We start from the raw sequence: 17,030 nt of genomic DNA on the forward strand, positions 1-17,030 counted from the left end.
ATTTCTTGACTAAGGCCAAGTTTCTTAACCTCAATTCCTTTTCCATAAAATAAAGAGAATGAAAATATCTAGTTCATAGATTTATTATGAGGATTCACTGAATTAAAATTTACAAAGTACAGGGAGTTCCTATCATGCTGAAGTGGAAATGAAGTCGACTAGGAACTATGAGGTTGTGGATTCGATCCCTGGCCTCTCTCAGTGGGTTGAGGATCCAGCGTTGTCGTGAGCTGTGGTGCAGATCTGGCATTGCTGTGGCTGTGGTATACAGGCTGGCAGCTATAGCTCCGATTAGACCCCTAGCCTGGGAACTTCCACATGCCAAAGGAGCGGCCCTAAAAAGCAAAAAAAAAAATTTACAAATACCTAGATACCTGTGCTTGGCACACGGTATGCATTGAATAAATATCTATAATTATTAATAGCGGTATTCTTTGACATCTTAACACTTATTCAAATAATGAAGGTTATTCTCATTTTATTCATCATTATTCCCTTTTTGTTCATGATGAAATTATGGCTTAAAGAAGTTAAGTAACTTAGCCAAAGTCCTTTTGCTAGAGTAGGGTATTGAGTTGTCCCTTGTTATCCGCAGGGGTTTGGTTCCAGTACAACCCCCCCATCCTTTTCAGATACCAAAATCCACAGATGCTAAAGTCTCCTACACAAAAGGGCAGCAGTATTTGCATATAATCTATGCACATCCTCCTATATACTTTAAATCATCTCTAGGTTACTGGCAACATTTTATACAATGTAAATACAACATAAATAGTTGTAAATAAAACGTAAATAGTTGCCTGCACAACAAATTTGAGTTTTGCTTTCTGGAACATTCTGGAATGTTTTTTCCTAATTATTTTCAACCCATAGTTGGTTGAACCCATGGATTTGAACCTGGGGACACAATGGACTTTATCTGACACCAAAACCCAAGTGCTTTATCACTCTATAGGTTGCTAAAAGCCAAAAGCATTAAGCTTCAGACCACAGACAATGGAAAGCCGCTATAGGTTTCTAAGTGGGGATACAGATTATTAAAGCAAAGCTTTACACAGGAAGATAACTGCCAACAGAAAAGAGAATAATCTGAAATGGGGACGTGTAATAAGATGGGCTGGACTCCAGAAGAGCAGAGAAAAACCTAACAGGTACTGACTGTAGGTGATAAGCACCTTGTGTTGCTGCAAAGAGAAAGAACACGAACAGTAATATAAGATACAGAACGGTCAATGGCTAAGTGACTGGTGAAGCATGACAAGTGACAGTAACAGGAATGAGTGAAAAACGGTCAGCTATACCAACCTCAAAGGTGAAGGAGGCCACACAGTGAAAGAATATTATAAGTTGGGCTACCCTGTCTTGCTCTGGGAAATGACAGAGCTGAGTAGGTTTATTAACACAGGATTTGCCCAGTACTACCCAGGAATCAATAGTACTGAATCCACACAGTGAATCAAAGGGAATGAGGGAAATTCAGGCAAATAGATTGTTACCTGGGAAATAAAACAATTTACTATTTTGGAAGTTGTAAGTTTAGGGGAAAAAAAAATCCAGATTTCATGATGATATTTTGCCTAAAGAAAATTAAAGATGGGTTCACATTAAAGCAAAACAAGAGTCCTACAAAAACTGCCTACAAGAACTAAGCATAGACTAAGTAAAATCAAAATTCCATCCTGAAATCTGTCTGCAACAATAAAACACTACAAGAGCTCTTCGTTTCCAAAGTACAATGGACATGAATTAAAGTGAGGAAAACACATTCATTAACTCATTTGTTCTTTCAGCAAGAATGCATTTAAGTTCCATTAAACTCTCAAGAATTTCATCATTGGATTTACAGACATTTTTACTTGCTAAAAATGGGTAGATTTTGTTTTCCCATTCTGGGATACAAAATAATTACCAATGGTTGATCTGCCAAGCCTGAGTTGAGGCAACACAGTCCATGACCTATAGCAACAGCAAACATCTTTGAAAGTATAGGGTTCAAGGGAATGAGAGCACCTGTGTGACATTCATGCAAGCTGGTATTTCTGAAATTATTTACTTTTTGTTCAAATATGTAAATCTTTTAATAGTTCCAGGATCTATGAGAGATAAATTACAATTCTTAAATTAGATAATTAAGAAATTTATTCAGAGTTTTAACCACATGACTTTTTAAAAAAAAATTGTATTTGACACCAGATGCGCTGGGGTTGTGGGATGGAAATCCTCTAAGATTGGATTGTGATGATCATTGTACAACTATAAATGTAATAAATTCATTGAGTAATAGTAAAAAAAAAGTTTGTATTTGACACTAATAGTTATAAATACCAAAGTGTAATTTGTGGATTGAATAACTCCAATTAATATACTAATCTCCTCCACACATGTATCTACCTCTACATTAAAGGAAACTTGTTTTTCTCACTTGAGATATTAGCTATATTAACATAATGAGGTAAAATGGTACTATCTAAAATCTAAGGGAGTTCCCGTCATGGCTCAGCAGAAACAAATCTGACTAGCATTCATGAGGTTCAATCCGTGGTCTCACTCAGTGGGTTAAGGATCTGGCATTGCCATGAGCTATGGTGTAGGTCACAGACGCAGCTCAGATCTGGAGTTGCTGTGGCTGTGGCAGAGGTCAGTGGCTACACCTCTGATTCAACCCCTAGCCTGGGAACCTCCATACGCCATGGGTGCGGCCATAGTTAATAAACAAATAAATAAATAATAAAATAAAATAAAATCTAAAAGGGAACAGATATTCAACAAAAGCTACCCACAAATCCATATTAGCCATATGTGCATACATAATACTATATGGGAGTGTAGTACCTCACTGGGTAAACCAATGGAGAGAAGCTGTTCTCTCCCCAGGCCGTCTTCTCAAGAACCATCTATAATGTTAAAAGATAAGCTGCCAATTTGCAGTACAAAAAGACAAATACAAACACACAGTCTAAATAAAGTGACCTATACACAATTTCAAAAGCAAAATCTAGGATGCTTTTACCACTCAAATTTAACTTCGAAATTTTTATAAAATTTAAAAACCTACATGGGAGTTCCCATTGCTGCTCAGCAGTAACGAAACCAACTGGTATCCATGAGGATGTGGGTTCAATACCTGGCCTTGCTCGGTGGATTAAGGATCTGGCATTTGCAGTGAACTGTGGTGTAGGTGCCATACTCAGCTGAGATCCTGTGTTGCTGTGGCTGTGGTGTAGGCTGGTAGTTGCAGCTCTGATTTGACCCCTAGCCTGGGAACTCCCATGTGCCATGGGTATGGCCCTATAAAGGCAAAAAAAAAAAAATCCTACATATAGGCCTGCATGCAGATACCATCTACAACTGCCAGGAATGTTCTTCTGTAGACCCACATCTCTTAAATTCACAATTCTTCAACTGTAAGTCATTCCCTGATTCTTTTCCTATTTTTTTTAAATTTTATTTTTATTTTATTTCTTGGGCCGTTCCTGCGGCATATGGAGGTTCCCAGGCCAGGGGTCGAATCGGAGCTATAGCCGCCAGCCTACGCCAGAGCCACAGCAATGCAGGATCCAAGCCGCGTCTGCAACCTACACCACAGCTCACAGCAACGTTGGATCCTTAACCCACTGAGCAAGGCCAGGGATCAAACCCGCAACCTCATGGTTCCTAGTTGGATTCGTTAACCACTGAGCCACAATGGGAACTCCTTCTTTTCCTATTTAAGAATTCCAGATCAAGGTCTGGAATCCCCAAGCAGGTCTTGCTCAAGCTCTGGGCCTGGGGACAAGGATGGGGCTCCAAACCACACCCTCTTCTCAAGCAAACCAAGTAACCTCCTTGATATTACTTACTCTGCAGAAATATCCATGATAATCATAAATTATACCAGAATAGGTAATCCAAAATAAGTCATACCTGAAACTTCCCTAATTTAGGCTGTAAAGGGAAATGAGTCAAACACAGGTATGTTCCACACACCAAAAAAAATCTGGTAAATATTTCTAATTAAAAGGATATCTTCCATAAATGTAAACTCCCATTCTGTAACTATTTCCTGGAGTATCAACAGGGAACCAGACCTAAGTGAACGTTCTCTTTTGTCAAAGTAATTTTTTTTTGGGGGGGGGGGTCTTTACAGGGCTGCAAATGCAGCATATGGAAGATACCAAGCTAGAGGTCAAATCGGAGCTGTAGCTGCCCGCCTATATGACACAGCCATAGCAACGCAGGATCCAAGCCATCTGCAACCTACACCAAAGCTGATGGCAACAGTGGATCCTTAACCCACTGAGCAAGGCCAGGGATGGAGCCTGCATCCTCATGGGTGCTGTTAGTCAGATTCATTTCCACTGAGCCATGACAGGAACTCCAACAATTTTTTTTTAGGTTGACCCATAGCATATGGAAGTTCCCAGGCTAGAGGTCGAATCAGATCTGCAGCTACCAGCCTACACCATAGCCACAGTGATGCCAGATCTGAGCCACGTCTGCAACCTACACCATAGCTCATGGCAACACCAGATCGTTAACCCATCGAGCAGGGCCAGGGATCAAACCTGCATCCTCATTTATACTAGCTGGGTTCATTACCACAGAGCCACAATACTCCCTATATAACTTATAATACTCCTACGTAACTTAAACTTTCCTTAAATTATCTTATATTTACCATCCAAATACTTAGAAATAGCAAATCAACAAAAAAATGTTTCTTCTGTGTTATTTTCTAAGGAAGTAATAAGTGGGACATTGTGTAGTAATGATGTTGGATAAAATAATTTTTCAATATACTAAATCACTTAACCTGAAAAAAAGATTAATATGCCAAAAGAAATACATGCCTGACATTTACTTATTGCTCCTTTTATAAGACAGAATGGTTTACCATTAAATAAATATAAAATTGACTTGAGGGAGTTCCCATTGTGGCACAGCAGAAACAAATCTGACTAGGAACCATAAGGTTGCAGCTTCGATCCCTGGCCTCACTCAGTGGGTTAAGGATCTGGCATTATGGTATAGGTTGCAGTCATGACTCGGATCTGGCGTTGCTGTGGCTCTGGCATTGGCCGGCGGCAACAGCTCTGATTCAACCCCTAGCCTGGGAACTTCCATATGCCTCAAGTGCAGCCCTTAAAAAAAAAAAAAAAAGAAAAAAAAATTGACTCAACAAGTCCAAAATTTTATGTACTGTAATATGTATATATTTTTAAAACAAGAGTTCTGGGAGTTCCCTGGTGGCCTAGGAGTTAAGGACTCAGCATTGATACTACTGTGTCTGGGGTTCAGTCCCTAGCCTAGAACTTCTGCATGCTGCAGGCATAGCCAAAAACAGTTTTTTATCTATATAAAAAATATGTGTGCATATGTGTTGTTTGTGTGTATGTATGTGCTTTTTTTTTGAAACAGGAATTTGTGTCAAAAGGCTAGCCAGTTAGGTATTGGGGACTGAGGCTGCCTTCATAAGCCTCACCTGTCGAATGATGCTCTTCACACAACGTACTGGGAGGCCTTGGTAGTTGGATTTGATGATCCACTTAAGGAGATGGTGGCCAAGCACTTCGAAAACCATGCAGACATCTGGTACAAGGTTAAGGATCATTTGTGGATACATTTCCTAAAGTGATGCAATTACTAAAAGTAGCTCATCTTGGCACTCAGGAAAACAATTATTTCTTTATAAAATACAATATCAATACTATCAGTAACACCAAAAGTGGTCATTTGCTGTTTCTCATCTAAGTAGAAATGTCCAACATTTACTAAGTATTTACTGGGTGCCTTGTGTGTACCCAGGACAAACTAAGGAATGAGGAAAGTAAACCTCAGGGAGTTTAAAGAACTCTCCTGTATGACACAGTGCAAAAGTGGCAGAGCCGTGACTCAGTCCCATACTTACCTGCCCACTCACTCCATTAAGCACACTCTTCCTGACAATCAGCCTTAATAAAAATGAGCAAGATTGAAACCTCATAGAGCCCCACTGGGAAAAGAATAGAGAACACCCCTGCCTTAAGGGACCTGTCTGCCTACCTAAATTTGTATCCCATACATCACATAAAGCACTTTATGAAATAGAAATTTACTGAACACAGTGAAGACAATTAATTTTCTCCTTCAAAAATATCTTTCACTGTGTCGCCAGATGAATTTTAGACCTACAAACCAGTTTTTAAGAATATATAATCACAATTTAAGAAATGGCATGGCCATAAGACCAACCCATAAAGTGAAGCTTCAGGAATTTGGGTTTTGTTTTTTTTTTTTAATAGAAAGTCGAGTAAACCACTCCAGAACTATAATCCACCAAAGTCCGTCACATGAATATATTCATGTCATCCATATAGGAAGTTCATAAATGACTCTGAAACCTTGTGAGAATGTTTTGTCCACCCCTGGAGGCATACAGATAGGCTATTAAATATTAAAGAACAATAGATCATTAGTTGATCTAATTTTTGTTTTTCCTTTTTAGGGCCACACCTGCAGCATATGGAAGTTCCCGGGCTAGGGGTCGAATTGGAGCTTTAACTGCCTACATCACAGGATCCAAGCCATGTGTGTGACCTACACCACAGCTCAGAGATTGAACCCACATCCTTATGGATACTACTCGGATTCATAACCCACTGAGCCACAATGGGAACCCCGATTTAATATTTTTTTATATCTGGATCTATCACATCATCATAATAGCTATTGCTTTAAATATTTTTAGGAGTTCCCATTGTGGCTCAAGGGGTTAAGAACCTGACTTAGTATCTGTGAGGAGTGGGTTTAATCCCTGGCCTCGCTCACTGGGTTAAGGATCCAGTGTTGCCACAAGCTTTGGCGTAGGTCACAGATGTGGCACAGATCTGGCTTTGCTGCAGCTCCAATTCAACCCTTAGCGTGGGAACTTCTATAGGCTGCAGGTATGGTCCTAAAAAGACTATATACATGTATATATACACACACATATATATATATTTTTTTTAACAAAAATAAGAAAAATATTTCTAAAATGTTGGAGAACATATGTGCTACAGACTTATGCACAGATGGTCTAAAGCCAAAAGTTCTTTACTATTTCTCAAGCTCATTAAAAAAAATGGAAACTAAGGTCTCAAGTTAGTAGCAGATACAGAGCCAAAGCCCACAGCTTCTAAATTATGACCTGAGCCTTCTCAAAGCATTGACAATTCTGGACTATTTAACAGTAAAAACAGCCAAGAGAATGTATATATGAAAAAAACTCAATTGGGTGATTTCTTCCAAGAAACCTTCTTTCCATCAGCTGTTCTAGGAACTGCCTTCCAGATCTGACACCAAAGGAAGGACTGCCCTGCCTGCCCATAAACAAACAGGTTCACTTGGAGAGCAGGGGCAAAGAAGGACCAGTTCCATCTTTCTACCTCTCAAGAGGGGAAAAAAGCACTCTGCCATCAGCAAAAAGATCTCCAGGCAAAGGGTGTAGCGACATTAGCAGTCATTGGTACCTGATGGGGTCCTCAAGTCCAATCTCTAGAAGAAATACAAAAACCTCCTAAAATGTACAAGGAGTGACGGGAGTGCTTCCCTAGGGGATTAAGGCTTAGTTGATACAGAAGCAGGATGTCATTCTGGGTGTAATCTGGGAGTAGGCTTTGTCCCCAGGCTTCTGGGCTTGAGCAGGCCAAATATCAAAATGTTGGACCTGTTCCAAATATAACATAAAAGAGAAAAAGGTCCAGAAGGAAGAGAAAATCCTGACGCTTAATGCACATCTGGATCTAGCACAGGACAGATCCATCACACTCACTTCTCACAGGATTCTGAAAACATCGTTCAGTATTCCTGAACCTTGGGAAGCATGATACTGCCTCAGGCACACAAAGGACTATCCATATGAAAATATGGAAGGACCACTCTGGAAATCAAAGGCATTACCTCTTCTCTCTACCTGTGCCATCAGCTCTGAGCTCCAGGTCTAGGGTTACTCTGCTGTCACTGCCACCCCTGGGGCTGCTCTATACCAATGTCCCAGGCAGAAGGAGGATGAAGACAAGACAATGGATCCTTCCACACACCATTCACCTCCTCCTGAGCTCTCTCCAAAACTGCAGAGCATGCAAACAACCAAAGAGCAGCTCAGTTAAAACTGACATCCTCAAAAGAAAAAGGGAAGTTATGAAACATCCTTGCTCTACTTGTTAGACACATTTCTTCTCCAGTGTTTCTAGAATTAGGACGAGGGCCTCCCAACTCAAAAAAGAAAGGGAACAACTAACCTTACGGCTAAGAAACTTTCATCTTTCAAGAATCATTAATTTCCAACAGGATAATGTCTTTTTGAGAAAGTAAATACTCTGAATTAGGCAAACTGAAAAAGCAAAGAGTAATTAAATCATTTAATCTTTAAACAACTAAGGTAAGTTGATACGGACTCAGGAGGAAGAAGACTTAGGAGAAAAATAACCTTGATTCAAACAAGTCTTTAGAAAGTTATTTTGCATTATCAAGGAAATTTGAATAACTAATAAGTATGATGTGATTCCATGATATTATTTCTATTTTATTTGATGAGTTTCATGGGTTTTTTTTTAAGTTTGTATTTTTTCAAAGATGTACATGGACATTTTTAAATTATTTATTTATTTATTTATTTGCTTTTTAGGGCCACGTCTGCAGCATACAGAAGTTCCCAGGCTAGGGGTCAAATTGAAGCTGCATGTGCCAGCCTAAGCCACAGCAACTCGGGATCCAAGTCACATCTGGACCTACACCACAGCTCACTGCAATGCCAGATCCTTAACCCACTGAGCGAGGCCAGGGATCGAACCTGTATTTTCATGGATACTAGTCAGGTTTGTTATGGCTGAGCCACAATGGGAATTCCCACACATGGACATTTGTAGCGATAAAAGGATATGACTTTTAGAATTTGTTTTGAAATAATTCAGCAAGAAAGGATAGATGAAACAATTGTAGCCAGACCTTGATAATTACTCAATTTGGGCATCAGAGTTACACAAATTCACTACATTGTACTCTAATTTTATGAATGTTGGAAAATTCACATTATAAATTTTTTTTTTTTTTTTTTTTTTTTGTCTTTTCTAGGGCCGCCCTACTGCATATGGAGGTTCCTAGGCTAGGGGTCTAATTGGCGCTGTAGCTGCCAGCCTATGCCACAGCTACAGCAACGCGGGATCCAAGCCGCGTCTTCGACCTACACCACAGCTCATGGCAACACCGGACCCTCAATTCACTGAGCAAGGCCAGGGATTGAACCCACGACCTCATGGTTCCTGGTCGGATTCATTAACCACTGAGCCACGACAGGTATTCCTAAATGTTTTTAAAAGAAAAACAATGGAAGTCTCTTACCTTAAGCACTAGCTTACGTCAGATTTGTCAACTAGTACAGAAAAGGTATCATTTTACATTTACCAGGCCTTTTCAAAGTAGACAAACTAGGAGCAAAATAAATAAAACCAATACACTCCCATGTTGACCTGGCAGAAAGATGATCCTCTACAGAATTGAATGCAACTTTACTTGCTGACATTACCAGACCATTTTTCCTTCTACTACCCCAACTCCACGTGATTCTTTGTAGGTAGCTACAGAAGGATATATAGCCCTTGTGTACTGATTTTTAAAAATCTAAAGCAAAAAAGTGCTGGCATACACTTCCTCCAACCACTGCAAAAATAAACCTCACTAAAATTAATAAAAGAGCTCAAAAGGAAGTCAAGTAGTTTTAAAAATTATTTTGTAAGATGCTACTTTCTTGAAAGGCTCTTGCCAGGCATACCAGGTATAAAATCTTATAATGTGATGGTGCCTAGAGACTTCATATAGAGGGTGATACAGCAGAGCAAACAAGTTTATATGGGCTTGAATTTCCATTTTTTAAAAACAAAAATGATAGTATAATTCAGCTACTAGGAAACAGCAGAACTGTCGAGAAAGGATACGTATTCCATTCATGCCTGAAATCTTGAAGTCATCAATTAGCTGTACTACCATGTCTTTATTTGGGTCATTGGGATCACTTTCTCGAACCTATGGAAAGAAAAATGAATTTAAGAACAGAAGCATTTAAAAGACTGAAAGTCATTTCCATTACAGCAACCAAAACTATTTCAAAAAAGAAATTTTTTCCCCAAGCCTTGGCATCTCCTTGCTCACTGGCAGTGCCTTTAGTGGTTTCCAGATTTGGGAACACTGAGGGGGCCTTTGCCAGGGCTCTCCCCTGGCCTGAGCAGTGTCTCAGGCACTGGCACGTACGGTAACCTTGGGAGGGTGCCCCTCACTCTGACCACTGAATCCCTATCTTCACAGCTCCTCCTGTCAGGGGCGGCCCTTGCAGAAAGGATGCCCACAGCTGAGGGGCCAGATGTGGCCTCTTTGGCTGGGGAGCCCCACCCCCACCCCCAAAATGCAGGAGCTCCTGTCTGAACCAACCCCACGTTTCAGCTACAGCTCCAACGGTCTGGTGTCAGATGGGGCTTGTTTGGTTCTGTTTTTGTTTGGGGTGGGTGGGTCACTGCAGTCTTAGATTATGTTTCTCTTGCTATCAAAAAGTCATGTATTAACTGTCCTTGGATGATGAAGTTTAAAGAGTCAATAAATAAAAACACCAAAAGACTAGTAACCATCGGCAGCCATGGAGGCCTCCCGCCAGCAACCTCAACATTCTCAACACTGGTGGGCAGAAGTGGGATCCAGAGGCCCAAGAGAGAGCTGAGCCAGCGAGCCGGCCCCTGACTGGGCTGCAGTGTCCTTGTCAGGAGAACCAGGGCTTTGTGCTAGTCCAGTGCTTTATAACCAGGGCTGTGCATTAGACTCTTACAAGTCACATTGTGAATACAAAGTATCATACATCCAAAAAAAAAAAAAAAAAAAAACCAAGAAATTTTTCTTAAAAAAATAAAAGATTCAGGGAGTTCCCTCCTGTTGTGGTGCAGCAAAAATGAATCTGACTAGTATCCATGAGGATACGGGTTCAACCCCTGGCCTCACTCAGTGGTCAGGGATCCGGCATTGCTGTGAGCTGTTGCATAGGCTGTAGGTCATAGATACAGCTCAGATCCTGCATTGCTGTGCCTGTGGCATAGGCCAGCAGCTGTAGCTCCAACTGGACCTATAGCCTGGGAACTTGTATTTGCTGTGGGAGCGGCCCTAAAAAAGCAAAAAAAAAAAAAAAAAAAATTTTAACAAACAAAAAGAAAAAAGCAAAACCCAGAAAAATCCCTCTGTAAAATTTTAAGTCACTAATTTTTCTTATATAATTCACATTTTGTGGTACTTACACATTTCAGCAATTTTATTTCATCCAAGGCTGTCTCTGTATAATGCTGGGCACTTTTTACAACTTTCATTGCAACAAATCTTTTCCCCCTTAAAAAAAATGCATATTTAATATTATCAGCAGAGATGACCATTATAATGAACTCTATCTAATAAAAAAACTTTTAATAAGCTTTCATTTAAAATACTATTTTTCAGGGAGTTCAGTTCGTGGTTAACGAACCTGACTAGGAACCATGAGTATGCAGGTTCAACCCCTGGCCTCACTCAGTGGGTTAAGGATCCGGCATTGCCGTGAACTGTGGTGCAGGCAAGGCTTGGTTCCTGCATTGCTATGGCTATGGTGCAGGCCAGCAGCTGTAGCTCTGATTCAATCCCTAGCCTGGGAACTTCCACATGTCATGGGTGTGGCTCTAAAAAGACAATAAATACATACATACATACATACAGTACTTTTCAAATTGTAGGGCTAAGTACTGGGTTCATGAGTCAAAAAATCTTTTTGCTCTGTGTTTATTCTTGTCTAATAAAAGTGTCATCTTGCAACACTTCTGTTTCAGTTCACACACAGCCACACATGTACTACACATGTATATGTACTGCAGTAATGCAGTTTCATATTATGGGTCATGGTTAAATTAAAAAGTCAAAAACCATTGATGTGAGAGGCCTATATGATATTATTTTATATTTGAATGTTTTTGTGGTATGGAAGAATTACTAGAAAAACAGTATGATCCCAATATAGTGCAATTTCAATGAATAAGTTTCAGATACAAAGGTAAAAGAAAATCAGTATTTAAAGATGACAAGCTAATAAGTTTCACATTGAGTAGGGGAAACTATGGCTAAGTGGGGTAGGCCTGTGCTTTGTACTTTACATGCCACAACAGAAGTAAATGTGCTCCTCAGCCGCACAGTGTTATATAAAGTAAAGATGCTGAACGAGACCAGGAGTCAAAAGTACAAATGGCAGCGAACACTTACTGCATATCCCAGCACAGCCAGACAGTAGAGAAGTGTCCCCATCCTAGCTTCCTAATAACGTGATACCGGCCATTGAAGAGGTCTCCAATTTTCACTGGATGATAGCCACCTTTTATTTAAAATGAAAAACAAACAAACATACACTTTTAAACTTCAGAAAAATAGTAATGGAAACTCATTCTTCCTTTATCAGTTCTTAATACCATTAAAGAAAGCTCTAAATAATAAAACCAGATCAAAAACATATTTAATAATATACTTTTAAACTACTATCTTTTATCAAGAGAAAAACATCCTGTATCCTTCTGTTAGGCTTTCTTAAAATTTAATTTAGAAAAGCAATGAACCATCCAGCATGCTGTAACAATAAATGGAGGTTTTATATTTAAGTTTAGGTGTACACAATAACATGTATACTTCAGCTTTTGACATTTCACTTCTTCTTTTTCTTCTAAGCAGTAAATTAAACGCAAATCTTTCAGAGTCAGTACAACACAAATCACCAAAAGTGGGGGCGGTGTATGCTGCATAATTCTGCAGACACCTAGAGTTTATGCATAATCAACAAGGAATTGTATACTGTACAACAATGTACCCATCAGGAGAATTTGCTTCCCTCACTACTTTTTCTGGACCTCAAACTCCCCCTAAGAAATGGACTGAAGAGCAGAAGAAGAGTACCCTGTTAAGAGAGAAGCCTGGGGAGGTAAGAAGGCTTCACAGACATCTTTTCTTTTTTTTTCCTCTCTCTCTTTAGGGCCATACCCGCAGCATATGGAGGTTCCCAGGCTTGGAGTCAAATCAGAGCTGTAGCTCCCAGCCTACATCACAGCCACAGGAAAGCAGGATCCGAGCCAGGTCTGCAGCCAACACCACAGCTCACAGCAATGCCAAATCCTTAACCTACTGAGCAAGGCCAGGGATCCAACCTGCATCCTCATGGATGCTAGGCAGATTCCTTTCCACCAAACTATGATGGGAAGTCCACTGACATCTTTAAAGACCTTCCTTCCCTTTGCTTTGTAAGTAAAATAAGCAGGCTACAAAGTCACAAGTGTAATATGATACCTGTTTTTGTGAAACACAAGAAAAAGGCTGGAAGGATATGATGTTAGCAACAAAACAAAGATTTTGATTATTCTTTTTATCTGTATTTTATTTTATTTATTTATTTATTTTTTATTTTTTGTCTTTTTGCCATTTCTTGGGCCGCTCCCTTGGCATATGGAGGTTCCCAGGCTAGGGGTCTAATCGGAGCTGTAGCTGCCAGCCTACACCAGAGCTGCGTCTGCGACCTACACCACAGCTCACGGCAACACCGGATCGTTAACCCACTGAGCAAGGGCAGGGATCAAACCCCCAAACCTCAAAGTTACTAGTCAGATTTGTTTCCACTGTGCGACAACAGGAACTCCTACCATCTACAGTTTTTATTGCAAAAAGGTTACTTGTCATTTTTTCTATCTGTAAAATTCTTACAAATCATTCAAGAAAGATACAGGTGGTTTGTGCCCAGCGTTGAGAGGCTCAAATTAGAAATCATCTAAACTACATCCTCCAATACATCTATCTAACTCTCAGAGGTCCAAGAGTTATACTTCAAGAAATGCCAGGAATGCTGATGTATATTTAAACTGTGTGGAAATAGTAAAGCAAGAAAATTTGACTAGATACTGTGTTTCTTTGTTCTTTTCTTCTTCTTCTTCTTCTTTTTTTTTTTTTTTTTTTTGTCTTTTTGTCTTTTCAGGGCAGCACCTGTGGCATATGGAGGTTCCCAGGCTAGGGGTGGAATCGGAGCTACAGCTGCCAGCCTGGGCCAGAGCCACAGTAACATGGAATCTGAGCTGCATGTGCGACCTACACCACAGCTCAGGGCAATGCCAGATCCTTAACCTGCTGAGCAAGGCCAGGGATCGAACCTGCAACCTCATGGTACCTAGTCAGATTCATTTCTGCTCAGCCATGACAGGAACTCCTAGATACTGTGTTTCTAAGATTCTTACTCTCATACTACACTTGTTTTTTTCCTGGATTTAAATATCAAAGTATGTAAACACCTCCTCAATACCGAAGGAAAAAACAAAAAAAACAAAAAACACCAACCCCATCAAAAAATGGGCAGAAGATCTAAACAGACAATTCTCCAAAGACATACAGATGGCCAAAAAACACATGAAAAGATATTCAACATCACTAATTATTAGAGAAATGCAAATCGATACCACTATAAGGCATTTACCACCTCACACCAGTCAGAATGGCCATCATGAAAAGTCTACAAGCAATAAATACTGAAGAGGGTGTGGAGAAAAGGGAACCCTATTACACTGTTGGTGGGAATGTAAATTGGTGCAACCACTGTGGAAAACAGTATGGAGATTCCTCAGAAAACTAAAAATAGAATTACCACTTGATCCAGCAATCCCCCTCCTAAACATCTATCCAGAGAAAACTGACTCAAAAAGATTCATGTACTCCGATGTTCACTGTGGCACTATATACCATAGCCAAGACAAGGAAACAACCTAAATGTCCTTCGAGTGGATAAAGACATGGTACATATACACAACGGAGTATTACTCCGCCATTAAAAGGAAAGAAATAACGGCGTTTGCAGCAACATGGATGGACCTAGAAATTATCATGCTAAGTGAAGTCAGTCAGGCAGTGAGACACCAACATCATATGCTATCACTTACACGTAGCATCTAAAAAAGGACACAATGAACTTCTTTGCAGAACAGATACTGACTTTGAAAAACTTATAGTCTCCAAATGAGACAGGTTGGGGTGTTCGTGGGATGGGCTGGGGGTTTGGGATGGAAATGCTATAAAATTGGGTTGTGATGATTTTTGTACAATTATAAATGTAATAAAATTCAAAAAATAAATATCAAAGTATATAACATTTTGGACAAAAGACAGGAACTGAAAGACAGTAAATTAGAAATACAGTATTGCAAATGATTAAATGAGTGAATGGGTGAATAACTGAATTTATTGTGGTAATCATTTTACAATGTATACATACATCAAGTCATTAGGCTGTACTGCTTAAACAGTGTTGCAAGTCCATTATATTTCAAAATAATTGGACAAAAAAAATGGCTTATTGGAGTTCCTATTGTGGCACAGCAGAAACAAATTCGACTAGGAACCATGAAGTTTCAGGTTTGATCCCTGGCCTTGCTCAGTGGGTTAAGGATCTGGCATGGCCGCAAGCTGTGGTATAGATTGCCAGGTATAGCTACAATTTGACCTCTAGCCTGGGAACCTCCATATGCCACAGATGCAGCCCTAAAATTAAAAAAAAAAAATGCCTTATTACTTACATAAAAGACTAAATTAAAATTAAAGTGGGCTCTGAATTCACAACACACTAAATCACTAAAATTAACACTGAAAAAGAGGAAAAGAAAAACACCACTATTCAAGTACAAATTAAGGGTACCATGCAAGGCACTTTATTTTGAAAACCACTTCCATAAAGCAAGTAAACAAACAGTTTAGACTTTCCACAAGGGGAGCATGGGAGGGAAAGGAGAGGAAGTTTTGTTTGGGAAACCCTAAGTTGAACAAAGCACAGCAGATTTCTTGATCAAAGCGGTTCTCAGGTCCAATGTCTCAACGCACAGTAGTAACCTCTAAGACAGCAAAGGATGGCACAGTAGTAACCTCTAAGACAGCAAAGGATGCTATAAATTCCAGACATGTCTGTCTGTCCACAAAACCATTTCTTCAAGGAACTAGCCACATTTCACAGCACAAAGTATTTAGGAAAAAATGAATGATGGCTACTGTTTCTTAAATTCACTCCTCAGAGCAGACAGTGTTATTTCCACACTGCTGAAATGGGCAAAAGTTTCAGACACTAAGTAGCAGGTTCAGGGCTGCAAACTGGGTCTGATTCCAAAGCCCATGCTCTGTTCACCAATAAGAAGTGCACTTCATTTTTAATACCCAGAAGACCATTTCCTGGTCTTAGTACACACGAACACTTGATCATTTAATTGAAAGCTATCACCACTTAACTGCATATTACTGCTAATGTGAAATTTTGTCAATTTAAAACTAATTTAATTATGCATAAAGAGGAAACCTGTATCATTGTGTTTCAGATTTGAGAACAGCCAGAGGGTGTACATGTGAGCTAAAAGAGATGAGCACTATTTCCATTGCTATCACAGCAAAGGACAGCCATTCCTTTTCTCAATGAGACTAAAAGTTTAACAAAAGAAATTACTAGCTTGGTCCAGTTATCATAGGAGCCCAGAGACTAGCTATGAATACTGTGCCTAAAAATAGGCCAACTAAACAACGTCATTCTTAAATAAAAACATTAAAAACTGAAAGTACTAAACATATCCTAATTTTTATTTTGAAAATCTTATGTACACAATTTCATATCCTATATTTTTACATCCCAACTCCTGTATTTCTACAGAAAATGACAGTCCATTTTTCAATCTCTTCTCACAGAATGGTAACCCAATACTCAGGCTGCCAGAGGTTGGAGCGCATCTCCCCACAGCAGACCTCAACAACACCAGGGTATTAAGAGAAAATGGACACTTTTCTCCAATCCTGCAATTAGCAAACAACATGTGCCACAAGGCTCTTAGCAGAGGACACCCCATGGCCCCCAACACTGTCCAGCAAACAAAGAATCCTGAGAACAGCCACAGACTAGACAAGGACTCCTCCTTCTGCTGCTTCATCGGTCAACTCGGGAGTATAGGATAACAACAATACCATGGGAGATGCTGCTAATGGCCTCC

General features: G+C 39.8%; 2 protein-coding genes across 15 annotated transcripts in view; both read right to left on the minus strand.

Annotated features, from left to right (window-relative positions):
- ORC5 (origin recognition complex subunit 5) overlaps window positions 1–17,030 on the minus strand; it is a 1,223,002-nt gene that overhangs the window by 1,054,358 nt on the left and 151,614 nt on the right. The window lies entirely within an intron of this gene.
- SRPK2 (SRSF protein kinase 2) overlaps window positions 1–17,030 on the minus strand; it is a 265,786-nt gene that overhangs the window by 39,920 nt on the left and 208,836 nt on the right. For all 14 annotated transcript variants that reach the window (XM_084977435.1, XM_084977433.1, XM_021102580.2 and 11 more), the window contains 4 exons: window positions 12,253–12,361; window positions 11,268–11,355; window positions 9,930–10,017; window positions 5,462–5,568 (listed from right to left, as the gene is read on the minus strand). In XM_084977435.1, the coding sequence (XP_084833561.1) occupies window positions 5,462–5,568; window positions 9,930–10,017; window positions 11,268–11,355; window positions 12,253–12,361 (392 nt within the window). The remainder of the gene's footprint in view (window positions 1–5,461; window positions 5,569–9,929; window positions 10,018–11,267; window positions 11,356–12,252; window positions 12,362–17,030) is intronic.

The sequence above is a fragment of the Sus scrofa genome, chromosome 9, assembly GCF_054392235.1.
Source record: "Sus scrofa isolate SSC_HxYL_T2T_F1_AM1 chromosome 9, Sscrofa_HxYL_maternal_Yorkshire_Landrace_v2.0, whole genome shotgun sequence".
Lineage (NCBI taxonomy): Eukaryota > Metazoa > Chordata > Mammalia > Artiodactyla > Suidae > Sus > Sus scrofa.